Below are 14,686 nucleotides of genomic sequence, written 5' to 3'. Positions count from 1 at the left end.
CAATTTAAATAAAACCTTAACAGCTTAATCAATTTAAATAAAACCTTAACAGCTGTAAACAAATAGAAGCCTGCTGCTACTACCTTCACCTGCCTCAGACCTACAACCAGTTTCCCTCCCGGTTATGGTGCTGAAGGCTGTCTCACCATCATAGTGCTCAGATACTGAACAGCAAACATCCACAAAGGAGGCAGAATGCAGAGATTTACAAAGTCCATGGTATACAAAAGCAGATTGTGTTGCTTCACCCATTTTTCAGAGGTGCAACTCACAGAGGTGAATACCGTCTGTTCTCTGGGCCACATCACAAAACATCCAACTTCCCTCGATGGAACTGGGAACACACAAAACCAGACAATTTGTCCCTTTATTCTAAAGGGAAGACTTGAGACAAGTCAAGATGGGCACAATGGGAAACAGTCTGGGGAGCAGTACATGAGATAGAAGTTCTGACCTTTCTTAATTCTGCAAATGCTGATCCAAAGGCAGGTTTCACCTGGGTTCTCTCCCTGATCCACTGTGGCAGTTTGTTAAAGATGGCAGGCCGTGCATATCTGTGGTCCAGGAGCAGGATGCTCGCAAAGTCCTTCTGGTGCCGAATGGCTCTGCCTGTACAGAGCATAAAAACAAAAAATGGCCCAGTCAAGTGTTTGTTCTCAGACAAGGAAGCTCATGTTCCCATCATCTCTAAGTACGATTACCCAGACGACTGGGTAATGCTTCCTTTCTCCCACCCTGCTCCTTCAGTGCTGTCACATTTTGTACCCCCCAGCCTGTCCAAGGAAGGATGAATTACCTATTGACTGGTTTACTGCCTTCATGCACAGGTTTTCAATCAGCACTCTGCTAGGTGCCTGGCCAGCAGCTCTGGGCTGGAAAGGAGAAATAGGCAAGTCTGAACATGAGGCAGATGTAAATCAGACTAGGGAGTCTGAATGACAACGTGAGGCAAACGCTTTTACCCCTGCAGAGTGAGCGGGTGGCAAGGCAGACCCCAAGCGGAGAGCAAGGAGGGACAGAAGAAAGGCTGCAGTCAGAAAACTATGTTGAGCATTCACAAAAAGCCAGCCCATGGTCCCCTTGAAGGCAGAAATCCTGCCCCCAGCTGCTCGGGAACAGCACATCCAGTGAGCAGTAAGAAAGGACAAATGACCCAAGACAAGTGATCCTGGCAAGCAGCTTCTACCACCCCACCCTGCCACCTCCTCTGGGGTAAAGGGTCCTTGCTCCCTTCGGAACTCAGAGTTCCCAGTGAGCCCTGATGGTATTTCCCTCCACTGAGCTTCTTCCCTGTGTTTGGCACCACCTGTTCATGAGCTGCCTGGAGAAGGCTGTGCTCTCGGTACCACACAGTCTGGGAAACCACGGCAAGTTCAGAGAAAACAAAACAAAGCCTTCAAAGGCATCTCTTGCATGCCTGTGCTGAGAGAAAAGTTAATACTATAAAGCAGAAGTGAAACAGGCAGAGGTGTAATCTGTTACCATTGTTTTGTCAAGCCAAGCCATTTTTTCCTGAAGCTCTGGAGATTTAATGTTGGGGTAAGGCATTCCCACCATAATCACACACCTGCAAGGAAGGGAGTGCATTATTCTTAATGTCTCATCCTATAGCACTTTGCCAATAGACTGATAAATTAGAGGTCACTGCACCCCCAAAAGACAGCCAGCCCTGATAACCAAAGGCAGCAATAAAGCACAGCAGTCTGACAAGCACGTTGTGAACAGAGCTGCAGAGGGATTCGGGGTGCCAGAACAAGAGATTGTCTAGCACAGCAAGCCTAACTGCATCATTCACAGGAAAAGTAGCCTGGACAAGCAGGTTTACACCACCCAGCCGACCCTTCTGTTGCTTTAAGCGTCAGCTGAGGTCATGTGCTCCCCAGGATTTTCTATCTATGCAAGTACTGACGTGACCATCCTGCTTGGAGTCACCACAAGCCAGAGCTCACCCCTCAAGAAGGAGCAGTCACCTTACCTTCCCAGGTCATCAGAGAAGTTGATCCCTTCACTCATTTTGCCTCCAACTACAGAAAGCAGCAGGGCCCCTGTCATCTGTCCTCCTGCCTGGCTGCAGCGCTGCAGGAGAGGGACCATCAACTTAAACCAGAGTTGGGAAAATTTCTGTGCTTCAGAAACACTCCCTCACCTAAGCTAGAGCCCTCTTGTTAAAGCTGCAGTGCCCTCTTTAGCAGCACTCCCACACCAGTTGGGATGCAACACTCCCACCAGCCTGCCAGCTCAGCTTACCTTTATGCACTTGGCATATTCCACCAGCACCTGCTCCACCTGGTTGGCTTTCTTAGGCTCCTGAAAGATCTGTCACAGGCACAAGGCGTCAGTTGCAACAACAGGAAGCAAACAGTTTAAAGAAAGCAAATCATTTCACTCTCACGCCATTAAACAGCATATGGAACTGAGATTAGGGAAAGGCAAATTGCCTGAAAAACCAACTTAACCAGCACCTTTCCCCTCCACCATGGAAATGCACTGCATGTTCACTTTCCAGCTGGGCTACGAAGGGAGCAGCAGCTGCTCCTGCCCTCCCAATGTTCCCCTTCAGCTTTGGCAGACTTCTTTAATTCTGCAAGAAGTTAGAAGTTATCCAAGAGCTGAGAGGTAGGAAAGCAGCGTGCACCTCTTGCACCTATGAATCAAGATCTTCCAGGGTGAGGAGACTTTCCAGCTCCAAGATCTTGGAGGACAGTGACAGGACTGATCAATTTGAATCACTAATTAATTCCAAGTGATAGCTTCACTTGCCCAGTGAATAAATCAGCTTTTTATGCAATGCATAAATAAAGTAATATATCTTTATGTTATTCTTGCATGCCTAATTAGTTACTGAAAGCCCCTGCAGTTAATTAAGCTGTATTTTGATCGATGCTGCACCTTGGCCTAAATCACAAGTTGTTTTCCTAGTAAACAAGAGGTGCAACATCTGTCTTCTCTGTGACAGTGAAGAACCTAAAGGATGAGATTTCTTGGTTGGCAAGAAGTACTATCAGATTTTACCAGTCAAAATCAGTCCTTCAGTAGAAAAATAACTGGCAATTACAAATATAGGCCCAAACTAACTTATTGAAGAGTAGCTATTTAATCCTTTGATTTAAATTAATTTCCCCTACATTATTTATATACAATCTCAGTGTGATGTCATCACAGCCACCTCAGGACTTGAGCCTTCCCCTCCTATGGTCTGGTCTTGTGTGTAGGCAGCTGAAAGTCACACTTGCTGCAGTTGTACCAAATTGCCTTGCTAACGCATATCCAATTTACTGGAGACTGCAAAGGCCAAACGAGAATAAATCAGAGCTGAAAGGCAGAACAAACTGCGTGATTGTGGCACAAAGCCTTGGAGGCACCAGCCAGAGCACTGGGACCCTGACAGGACACACCTGAAAGGCACGAGGAATAGTAGCTGTACAAACACGTGGAGAAGCCGAAGCATAATACTTCCACCACAAAAACCTACAGGCAGATCCATGTGCCAGAATGCTGGCACCAAGGCTGTGAAATATCTGGGACTGTGCTCTCCTAATCCATATGGTAAGTTATTTAGCTTTTGGTAAACAGAAGTCACAGTCAGGGTATTTGTAACTTTTTCACCCCCCTGGCATGTGATCAAAGATCCCTGCACCACACCCTGAACTGCCTGATCTTCAGTACGCCTGATCTTCAAATACTTGTGAAAAGTCATTGCAAAGATTTTTATATTTGCAGTGATCTCCCTCTTTAATGTGTTTCATCACTCCTTTACCAGGAGTCACCACTGCTGGTCTTCCAGTTCTCATCTGTGTTACATCTACCAGGAAGCAAACCACCATTTTTCCTGTGAACTGCAGTGTGGCCCCACTCTGCCTACCCCTTGGTTGTGCTGGTTTGTGCTCAAGGGACACACTGAGCCTGGGAAAAACAAATTCCCTGTAAGAGCTCAATCTGAACAGCCTCCCCATCCACACAGGAACAAGCCTGGTGGTGATGGAAAGCAAAGACTGTCTCCCCCCATGGCCACTACACAGACCGTGCACTTAAAGAACGTATGGCTGCATTCAGTCTAATTTAGATCCCAGCTCAGTGATCAGCCACCCGGGAAGTACCATTTATTTGTAACTGGAGGGATTAGCCAGATAAACATCCTCTCTGCTCTGCTGTGCAGGGTATGAGAACAACTCGGAGAGAGAGGCCTGTAGTGCATATGTAATTGTTTGATTTTTGAAACCTCCATGTAAAGTACCAACTGCCCCGGCTGCACAATCACCTTCTTCTTAGTTGCCAGGCGGGTGAGCAGCCCTGTCTTCTCCCAGTGTGCATACACCTGCTTCTCATATTCATAGGAGGGGAAGAAGCACACCACACCTCCAGGGATCACGTTGCACAGGTTGCAAAGGATCCGACCTGTCTCATCCATCTGCAAGAGAGGTAAGAGCATATTGCAGCTGGCAGGAGCTCCAGCTAATGCTGCTCCAGTTCTGTGCTCAATCCCAGGATCACACTTTCCCTGTGACGTGCCTTAGGGGAGGAAAAAATGTGGGAAATATGCCAAGACTAAGAGAACTCTCTAGGGGAGCTGAGCATCACGACAAAGTTCTTCATTTCTCCACCTTTTTCCCTAACTCCGGGTTTCTGTTAGCGCTGTGGAGCACTGGTCACTCAGGAAAGGAGGGTTTGCCTCAGTGGATGGGAGCTGTCACACCAGAATAGATGCTGAGAGCTAGTTAGCACATCTGGTGGAGATTCAGCAGGGGCAGAGCAGATCTAGTGTCTGGCCTTGAGTGTTTACTGGCCTGCCACGGGAAGAAGTAAAAGTGCCAAAACACCTGCTGCTGCCCCTGTGGTTTGGGCTGCATTTTGCAGGGCTGCCCTGCTCCACTGTCACTGAGCCCTTCAAACTGTGACACACAGTCAGAAACCTCCTCCTGATGCCCAGCACACAACTGCAGGATCTCCGTACAGCCAAACAGAAGTTGCTATATAACTCATCTCCAAAAGCTACCTTTGAGGAAGCAGCTCAAAATCCCTTTTGCTATTCTCTTTCTCAATTACCTGGCAACATACCTGCCCCAATTCTTACAGATTTCCCTTGCTGTGGCTTTTGATCAGCCAACCTTTCAGAGAGCATACTGTCCTATGAAACATAAGCATGCGAAGCAAAAAAGGGATCCAAAGGAAGGGAACAAAGGACAGACTGACCATCTGGGGCAGGTCTCTTGTCTGGTAGGTGAATTCCAGCTGCTGGTTGGAAGGACCATTGCAGAGGATTATGGGTAAGATGTTTTCTGGAGGAATCACATGTCCTGGAGCCAAAAACAAGTAGTGAGAGTCAACATCACTGCTGTTGGCACAAACGCCACAAGCTGAAGAGCTTTACCTGTATGACAGAGGCAAATGTTTTCCTGGCTAAGCCAAAGTGCTTAAGTCACTCAGCTGCTCTACTTCCATTCCCTGAGGCCCTGGGAAGAAGGCATGGCACACTGCCTGCCAGTACTGGCACTGAGGAAGCTCAGAGGGGAAGGGAACTTGCATGCCTTTGCTGCCCTGACAAAACAGCACCAAAGGCAGACTGCAGCACTTGCAGCTGATGACCCCTCCCTGCCAGCCTGGCACACTTACCACAAGAGAACTCCAGGACACGTGCAGGGTCCACACCAGCACAGGACAGCAGCTGCTCTCGGAAATCAGCCACCTACGAACCACAAGCCACATGTGAAGTACCAGTGGCCCAAAAGACACCACACCAGAGGCACCTGTACTGCTCCTCCAGCACCAGTGTCGAGGGAGCGCCGGCCAGATCCCTCCGGGATGAGCACATCGGGAACAGGGAATGCCGAACACGCACAGCCTCCAGCCCAGCCCGTGCTCCCGGCCCGCCGGAGAAGCGGCAGCGCCCCCTGCCCGCGCACATCGGGACTGATTTTCCTGAATCCCTACGGGATGGTCCCTGTGGGATCCCTATCCCTGCAGAACGACAGATGGTATCAAGGTCCTCCAACTGCTACCCGTGCTGGTTCCAAACTACCAAGAGCTCAGCCTGTATCGTCTTGAGGACAAGAAAGGCTGACGAGGGCAATCCTGCCCTTGCACCTACAAGTTTATCCACAAACAGGCAGTGACAGACACCTCATGCAGGGAACCCACACCAGGGAGATACAGCAGGTAGGAGAGGTATTTTCCCACACACACCACAGGGAGCAAGAAGAGCAGCACATTCCAGTGGGGCTTAGCTGCTCTCTTTCCATGCCTGACTGCAGACAGCAATCCTGAGATCCCAGTGCAGCATCCTGATTTCCTCACCGGCTGCATGGTGCCTCCAGCAATGATTACAGCACGGCATTCTTCCACCACCTTGGCAAAGTGGACAGCTGGATTCAGCAGGAGGAATTTGAGACTGCTCTGACCAACTGTGCCTTGGAAAAGGAGAGAAGGAGCATCAGGAGCTAGCTGTGGGATACACACATTCAGGGATATATAAGAGATTCTCCCTCATGCCCTGGGCACTCTGGCAGGTCCTCACTTCACAAAGCAAGGACTTGCTATTCAACGCTGACAGAGGCAGTAACGCCAACCTGGAAGTTACCTTCTGCTTCCTAATGTCTCTGGAGCTGTAGAAGAGGTGCAGTAAATTGCAGGATGAAAACTAACATCCAAAGTGGGAGCAGAGATCTGCAAACCCTGGCCCCAATGCCCTTAGTTAAGAATTCCTTTGGGGTCATGAACATCCTCAGACAGACCCAGCCTGCCAGCCTGCATTACATATGGCACAGAAATGTTGTTGCAGGCTCCAGATCTCCTCCCTCACTGCCAGTGAAGCTCCCTGCTTGTGACTGACCCATGCCACCTCTCCCCAGCTCGCCTTTTCCAGTACCTTGCCTGTTGAGAATGACTCTGCCATCTTGGTTTGCATTTGTGAGGGCTGACAGAAATCCTTCAATCTGCATCAGTGGAGAGGCAGCTCGGAGCTGGTCGTTCTCAGCCTCCACAGGAGGGCTCTGGGGGGTGCCTTCTGGCCCAAAAAGAAAAGGAGAGGCAGGCAATACTTCTAAAGACAGGGATTAAACATGAAGTATGTTCTACAGGAACATGATACCTGGTCTACGTGTGCAGGCAGAGATCAAAGACCCAGAAAAAGGGAAAACCCAAATTCTGTCTCATTGCTAAGAAAGAAAAAAAAAAAAAGATCTGCTTTTTGTGGTCGGCACCACTAAGCAGAGCTACACACAGTAGCTCTGGACCTGGAGCTAGCAGGTCTCAGCAGTGCAAAGCTTGAGTGTGTGTGGTGTGAATATGGACTCACACCATCATTCAGCTTGGAAGGGACCTCAGGAGACCTTCTAATCAAATGTATAGTTGCCTAGGTCAACTTGTTAAAAAACACCTATGCAGGACACCTCCTGCAGTCTCTCATTCTTCAAATCTGCCTCCCACCTTTCCTCATGCAGATTGATGCAGGTTCCACATCCTCACTGTACCTGAAGGGGAGGATGTCTGAACTCACCCTTCTTATCAGATCCCTGCTGAAGGGTCAGGAGAAAGTTCTGCAAACCAGCCATCTTCTGGTTCTCCTTGTTGTTTTTCACAGCTGCGGCAGGGCCTCCATATCGCTCCACAAACCCAAAAAGCTGCCAAACAAAAGGCACATACACTAAGATACCAACAGTAGGCATCAGCCAAGATAAAAGCAGGTTTGCTGGTCTGCCACAGATAAAGTTCCTTAGTAGGTGTTCACAAACCAGCCTGATCAGAATCTATCAGCACAGCCCACAGCTTCCATTACCTTCCTACAGCTACTGAATCAAAACCAAAACAAGTCTGATGCTTGTTCCTCCAGCACAAGTCTACCCAGCTAGCAGGTTTGAGGCCAAGCAGCACAGAAATAGCACCCACTGGAATACCATGGTACACAACATTGTATGTTTCTTTGCTGGAAAAGCAAAAGTTAATCTGCACATATAGTGCTTTTTGCAGGAATCATTTTGTTTGCAGAGCAGGGTGGAGAAGACAGGCTCCCATCCCAGCTGCTGCATCTTCCACTTCACATTCCACATGTGAAACAACATTGGAACACTGCTGACCATAAAACCTCGGGGGCAAGTACCTTCCTGCTGATGAGGCTCTTCTCACAGTAACGCTGAACCTGTTGGAGGAAGACAGAAAAATGAACTGGCAGTCAGTATCTCTTTTCCTATCCTGCTGTCCTTGATTCCTGACCAGCAGGGATATCACTTACTGTGCTTTTGGGGAGAGTTGCACAGCTCTTTGTGAGCTCTGCCTCCCAGACAACAGTTTATTACAAAGACATTGCATCCAGAGTGGAAACACACAGTGCTAAGGGGCTGTGTCTGGAGGTCCAAGGGATGGGTGACAATACTCGAGTAGTATGGTTTCTGCATCCTCAGCCCTTACAGTTTAGCTCTGCCTACAGGCAGCTTCTGCACTTGTACATGCTTAATCACTTGCTTCCCTCTACTCCAAGAGCACCTATCCAGCCTCAGTGCACTTCTACCCAGACTGCAGCAGAAGAGACCTATACACTGGGGAGGTGGGGAGAATCTGCCATGTGGGCCTTGGCTCTACTTCCAGCTCTCACATGCACTCCCCAACAACCTCGAACAAGTCACCACCACCTGTGCCCCAGCAGACAACAACATCTGCATTACCTTGAAGAGGTTTATATTGTCGATCTGGCTCTGAAATAGAAAGTCATTGATGGATTTTAGCACTGTCCCTGAAAGAAAAGGGGGTAAAGGAGAAAAAACTTTATTACTGCTGGGCCTGCAGCCCCTTACTGCCCACACCCACAGACTGACAGCTGCACACACCAGGAGTTCACTCCAGTCTTACCTGTTTGGGAAACTGTCTGACAGCCAGGATTCTGATTCACATTACCTGTAAAACATGAAACCAATTCAAGGAAGGCTTTCAATGGGTCTGTCTCAAAATTAAGCAAGAAACTAACGACTGAGCTGATAGGTACACTGCATCATGACAAAACCCAAGAAATAACTACACCTCTGCAAAAATGTAGCTATGCAGACAAAACATCAGCTCCCACTCAGTTTTATTTTGCCCAGCAGTGTAGCCTTACACTGTAGGACAAGCGTGCTGCAGCATCCTAAGAAGTACCACCTACATTCCTTCTGTGGCAGGAAGCAGCAGGTAGGGTGGGTGCTCTGAAGTGCTCACACACTATGTAGTCATCATGCTGCAAAGGTAAAGGGACAGGGACTGCAGTGCATCCCTCCTCAATGTAGCAGCAGGGAGCTGGGAGGCACAGAGGCTGGCAGGTGATTGGGAAGAAGGGAAAACCTGAGGACACCTCCATGCCCAGACCCCAACAACCAGAACAGGATTAATTGCTGCCCCTCGCTGCGTTTTATGTCCTAGCATTTAACATCCACCTCACATCCCACTTTTGTAGCCACAGTCAAGAAGCTGCACACAGGCTGCGTTTTCTAATGAAAGCACTTCACTGAGTATGGGGAAGAGAAGAGTGGCAGGACAGAGCAGGAAGAGAAGTAACATCTGAGAGCACCACCAGTCCCCTGCCCCAAAGGGCTGCATTTCTCCAGGGCATAGAAGAAGGTCTTTATGAACTTAGGACAGGCTCTCCCCTCAAGACATGCTGAGGTCTAGCATGCAAATTATTAGAGAAAAAGAGCTCTGTGAATTCCTGTGGATCTAAAATCACAGCAAAATGGTAATTTTTTCACAAAGGAAAGGCACCACTCAAGAAAGATTCATTCAGCAGAGGCATGCTGACATGTGTAGAGGCCTTGCTACCAGATGACCGAGGAGATTTATGCCACACAGGTCTTGTGCTGCACTGTCATACATCTGCTGTATTGCTCACTTGGAATCTTACACCATCCCCACTCAAATCAGATCTGAAAACCACACAGAAAGAGAAGAAAACTGCCTCTACAACTTACAATGTCATCTGCTGATCTTCAGCTAATGAAACAAAGAGAAGGGGTCAAGTAGACACCAGTCAACTTCCCCACCTTACAAAACAGCCTAAGAAATAAAATTACTGGCTTCTGAACCTATACGTGAGCAACACTTCCCCACAGTCTCTGCTGAGTGGGAAAGGGAACAGTGTCCTGAAGAAGCACTAACTAGCTCAGAGTCTATCAGTATCTCTGGATGTAGAACAGGTTTCCTTACCTCCCAGCATGGCCACAAACCGCTCCAGTAAATACAGGATCTGCTTAATGTACATCAAGTTCTTTGCCTTCAAACGTTTCCTATGAAAAATGAGACACATATTAGGCCCCAAAACATCTTCAGGCACTAATACAAGCTGCAGAAACAAGTACCTGAACTCTTCTTCATTTTGGAGAGACAGGAACCAAGAATGATTTCTCCCAGGCTCACTCTCCCTATTTGTGACAGAGCATAGTCCTCTGGACATCCTGCCCAAGGTCACCTCAAAGCACTCACTCACATATCCCACACTGTTCCTACCACCACCCTTCTCCTCACACATTAGTTACAGTTTGTTATTACAGTGGCAGTGATGCCTCAAGTCCCTGTTGCAATAATGCTCCACAAACTCAAAGTTATTCAAAGCACTGAGCACAATATCCAACCACTGAAGGGATGACAAGATGCAGAGCCAAAACCCACATACAGCTTCCTCCTCCTCAGAGCTTACTGCCTCTACCATAATGCCAATCAGCACATGAAAGACTAAGGTCCAGGAGAGACATAAAAGACTGAATCTTTTAAAACTCTGCATCACAAAGTAGAAGTGACTAGGGGGAGATATTTGGAAAGGAACAGAGTATAAGGGAAAGCCATAATCCTCAGGGTATCCCCTTCTCACTGCTTAATACCAGCCCCAGGAGTCTGACTTAGACAGATTCTAGACAAAAATAATGAAGCAAGTGCCTTTTCATCTGCAGAACTATTAATGCAGTAACTTTCCATCAGGGAAAAGCAAGAAAGACTCTGCAGCCACGAGAAAAGCCACGGCATCCACACTGCCTGCCACTGCTGTGCAGTTTTGCCCCAAGATCCTCACCTGTATCGCTCCATGTACTGGGACAGCTGGGAGTGGGCACAGCAAAGCTGCACAAACAGAAAGAAGGAGCTGTTGTTACCAAGCAGTGAAGAAAGGGCAGTCTGCTGGACGCAGAGCTCCCTCTCCATTGACAGGCCAGGCCGTGACTCACCTGAGAGCCGCTGACCTCCGCACTGTGGATACAGGTGATGGTGTCTATGAGGTTGTGGGCCTCGTCAATGATTACGACCTGGTCCTTCAGCTTGATCCCAGCAGCGCTCCTGGTAGGCTCATGCAAGAGCATCTGGTAAGGCAGCACCACCAACTACAGGAGAAGCACACACTGCCCTGATTCCAGCTCTCATCCTTGCAAACTTACGGCACTCTCCAACCACTCATTAAAGGCCCATCTCAGAGGGCCTTGCAGAATTCAGCCAAGTGACTTATTATGGGAAAGGCAGGAAGAGAGACAGGAGCACACGCTTGAGAGGGCCACTGGGATGTAAGCTGAAGAGAAATAATTATGCTACAATTGCGTATCGGCTCAGGTTACCTTCCAAATCTCCTCTGAAGCACTGAAAGCACATCTTCTGAGAGAGAACCAAGCAAGGAAGAAGAGCTAAGAGCACACCCATGTGTCAGTATTGCCTCACAGTTACTGAACCTTTCAAATACTTCAGAATGCTGAGACATACTCACAGCCTCCTTATTAACTTCTGATGGGAATTCTCATTTTCCTTTGCTTTCTCAGCAAAACTACAGCTGACAGAAACACAGCCCGTTTACAGACTCCCACATTATTGAGCAACAGCACTGGAGGGAGCAGGCAACTGGTTTATTTTTAGAGCGCCTGGCATTAATTCTGCTAAAACTGTACACCTTACCTGAGCAGCAGGAATGGCATATCGACTCCCATAGTATGGACAGGCTTTGGTTTCCCTTCCCAAAGACACCAACTGCTCAATATCCTTCACTTCCACTAGAACTTCATCGCGGAGAAACTGCATTTGCTCATAGGAATAAAATGGGCACACGGCGCGGCTCACACGTCTCTTCTTCCCTTCATTCTCTTCATCACTCTTCTTTTCTAGCAGCAGAAATCACAAGAAAGCCATGAGCAACCCACAACAGCCTAAAGCAACCACTGTGCAGAACTTCACGGATTTCAAAGCAAGCTCTGTCATGTATTTTTGACCCATCACTGATTTAAAAATTTTTCAGCTTTAACATTTCCATCTCCACAGTGAACACTACTCTCGCCAGTTAGATTTAGCCACGTGACATTTTCCAACATTTCTAGTGTGGAGTTAACAAACACAAGTACCCTTCCGTACCAGAACTCCTGACCAACTTAACACACGGAGAAAATACATCCAGATCTCAGCATCCTAGATTTGAGATCAAGAAAAGTAAAAGTGCTGGGGATCTCTAGCTCTCTCCTCCAACCTGTCATGTCCAAGCTCCTAACACTCTCTTTCCAGAACTGATTGGCAGTGCCCACTGTCTCCAGGCTCTTAAAGCAGCTTTATCAGCAATTGCTTCCCCAGGCTGGAAGTCTTCCTACCATGTTTGTTCTTTTGCATCTCCATGCAGCGGTCATTGATGAGCTGGAGAGCACCCAAGCGTCGCACCTCCTCATTCACACACAGGTTCTGGGACGTGCAAAGAGAGGAAGAGGAAGGGGGTCAACTCTGAACTGAGAGCCCCATGCTCTCATTGCTTCTTTAAAGCAATCTTAGGCCAGATTCCAAAATAGAAAAGTCTACCAGTCAGACAGTGTGCACACTAACTGCTAAAAACATGCTCAAAACCCATAAAAACGTAGCAAGGAGAAAAAAATGAGGAAAGGTGCACTGAGAGGGCTCACTGCTACACAACAGCTTTTAGAAAATGCTGCCAGACGTACTAGTAAGAGGAGCACCTTCTCAGTGACTCAGACATCTGTAATATTCCACATCAGAAAAGGTAAAACAGACTCTTGCATTTACATCAAAGGGTAAGTGACCAAAAGAGAGTTCACAGAAGAATCTACATCACATAGATCTGTGCTGAGAACCATGACTTTAGTTTTCCAGTGGGAGACTCAGTCAACCCCCGAGGTGCCTTCTGTGGCACCAGATCCACATACCTCCTGACAAAGTCTCTCACACTAGGTTAACGTGCCCCCTGGGTCCCCGGAGAACAACACCACATACCTGCCTGGATCCCAGGGAAACCAGACGTGTGTCTTTGCCAAAAGGACTTTTCTGCACCTCGCGCACAAACTGAGAGAGCTGGGAGTGAGTGCGGCTGCAGTAGTAAATCTGCAGCAAGGGAGAGCAAAGGGAAGACAAGAAGAACATGGAAGCCAATCCCCTACCTACAACCAATCCTGCAAGGATGCAGCCAAGCATTCAACAAGGTTCACCTTGCTCAAGCCTTCAAAAACACAAGTTTGAGTGTCACAACTGTTGAGGCTAAAAGCCCCATCTTTGTTTTCTCCTATCATTTGTCTTTGTTTCCATTTAATTTTCCAACATCTCCATAAAATAAAGGACTCACCATTGGAGAGTAATAAAATGCTATTTATTGCAGTGTGCTTTTACAGCAAGCCACAGCAAAAATTAAGCAGTGCTAGCAGAGCAAGCTGCTTAGGCAGCCAGTGTAGTCCAGAAGGAGATGAGCACAGCAGAACTAGTTGTCACTATCAACAAACTTGGTAGTTCTTATGTTAGTTCCTAAATCTTTCTGTACCACATGACTGTTGGAAAGGTGCAAGGAAGCCATAATTCTGCTCACTCCTACACTATTTTATGAAATGACACTATTTACTTTCCTCATCTCACCTTAGTCACATGCTCCTCTTCCAAATCATCATCATCTTCTTCCAGCCTAAGAAAAGAGAAAGCTCAAACAGTTCCCTTTCAGCAGATCAGTGGCAGTAAGAATCAAATTATGCCCTACTACAAGAGAGAGGTCTCAAAAGAGAGAGCTGATTAAGTCATCTCAAAAAAAAGCCTCAGATCTTAACCCAGGTGGTAAAAGAAAAATCAGCTTTTTAAGAAAAGTGTAAGCGTGCACAATCAAGTCGAGCTTTGCTCTTTAAAAGGAAAATGTCTTTAGGGCTCTGCCTTTTGCAAATTCAAGAGTTTTTTTTCTTTTGATTCTGGGGCTTCTAAGCCCCAGGCATAAGCTAATCACTGCTATACCATTCTTTGGTGAGCTTATTTATCTATTTATTTGTGTAAAGCTTTCCCTGTAGAGGCAATTTACCACCCTCCAGCTATTGCACAAAGAAAAGCTTCAGGAAAGCCCTCGGCTGCCACAGAGTTCCTCAAAGGCAACAGCAGTTTAATGTTTGATAAACTGCATATAAATGAAGAAGTTAAGTATTTTTCACTTTTTAAGGCAGAAGGATCTGTCTGGATACTAATTAGTAAATTTGTATTTTAAACACATTTGACTTTTTGTGCTGAATTATGACTTCTGGCTTTTGCCATAAACCAAATGTATGAGAGAGAAAAGTGTGCATGAGATTTTTATGCCGAAGCTCCGTCTTTAGAAATGTGAACATCTCTCTCCCTTTAGAGTATCAAACGATGCCAGTGCTAATCTACAGGACTGACAGCTTCATCTGATGTCCTGAGTTCCATTCTGCTTTTCCAATGCAAGGAACTTAATCTCGAGTCATTCGCTCAGCATCCAGAG

At 47.3% G+C, this 14,686-nt stretch overlaps 1 protein-coding gene across 1 annotated transcript in view; it reads right to left on the bottom strand.

The window, feature by feature from the left end:
- Positions 1–24: 24 nt before the first annotated feature.
- DDX11 (DEAD/H-box helicase 11) overlaps positions 25–14,686 on the bottom strand; it is a 17,441-nt gene continuing 2,779 nt past the window's right edge. Inside the window, exons 5-26 of the mRNA XM_017804605.1 lie at positions 13,825–13,870; positions 13,195–13,302; positions 12,564–12,651; positions 11,884–12,086; positions 11,172–11,324; positions 11,021–11,067; positions 10,162–10,241; positions 8,839–8,883; positions 8,655–8,722; positions 8,093–8,131; positions 7,493–7,616; positions 6,863–7,000; positions 6,292–6,404; positions 5,611–5,683; positions 5,191–5,294; positions 4,259–4,408; positions 2,248–2,316; positions 1,976–2,076; positions 1,483–1,567; positions 797–872; positions 455–609; positions 25–334 (exon numbers count right to left, since the gene is read on the bottom strand). Coding sequence (XP_017660094.1) covers positions 305–334; positions 455–609; positions 797–872; positions 1,483–1,567; positions 1,976–2,076; positions 2,248–2,316; positions 4,259–4,408; positions 5,191–5,294; positions 5,611–5,683; positions 6,292–6,404; positions 6,863–7,000; positions 7,493–7,616; positions 8,093–8,131; positions 8,655–8,722; positions 8,839–8,883; positions 10,162–10,241; positions 11,021–11,067; positions 11,172–11,324; positions 11,884–12,086; positions 12,564–12,651; positions 13,195–13,302; positions 13,825–13,870 — 2,095 coding nt within the window. The 3' untranslated portion in view covers positions 25–304. The remainder of the gene's footprint in view (positions 335–454; positions 610–796; positions 873–1,482; positions 1,568–1,975; positions 2,077–2,247; positions 2,317–4,258; positions 4,409–5,190; positions 5,295–5,610; positions 5,684–6,291; positions 6,405–6,862; positions 7,001–7,492; positions 7,617–8,092; positions 8,132–8,654; positions 8,723–8,838; positions 8,884–10,161; positions 10,242–11,020; positions 11,068–11,171; positions 11,325–11,883; positions 12,087–12,563; positions 12,652–13,194; positions 13,303–13,824; positions 13,871–14,686) is intronic.

The sequence above is a fragment of the Lepidothrix coronata genome, unplaced genomic scaffold, assembly GCF_001604755.1.
Source record: "Lepidothrix coronata isolate B3197 unplaced genomic scaffold, Lepidothrix_coronata-1.0 Scaffold10, whole genome shotgun sequence".
Lineage (NCBI taxonomy): Eukaryota > Metazoa > Chordata > Aves > Passeriformes > Pipridae > Lepidothrix > Lepidothrix coronata.
Note: the sequence above shows the minus strand (reverse complement) of the source record. Positions and strands in the feature narration are given on the sequence as shown.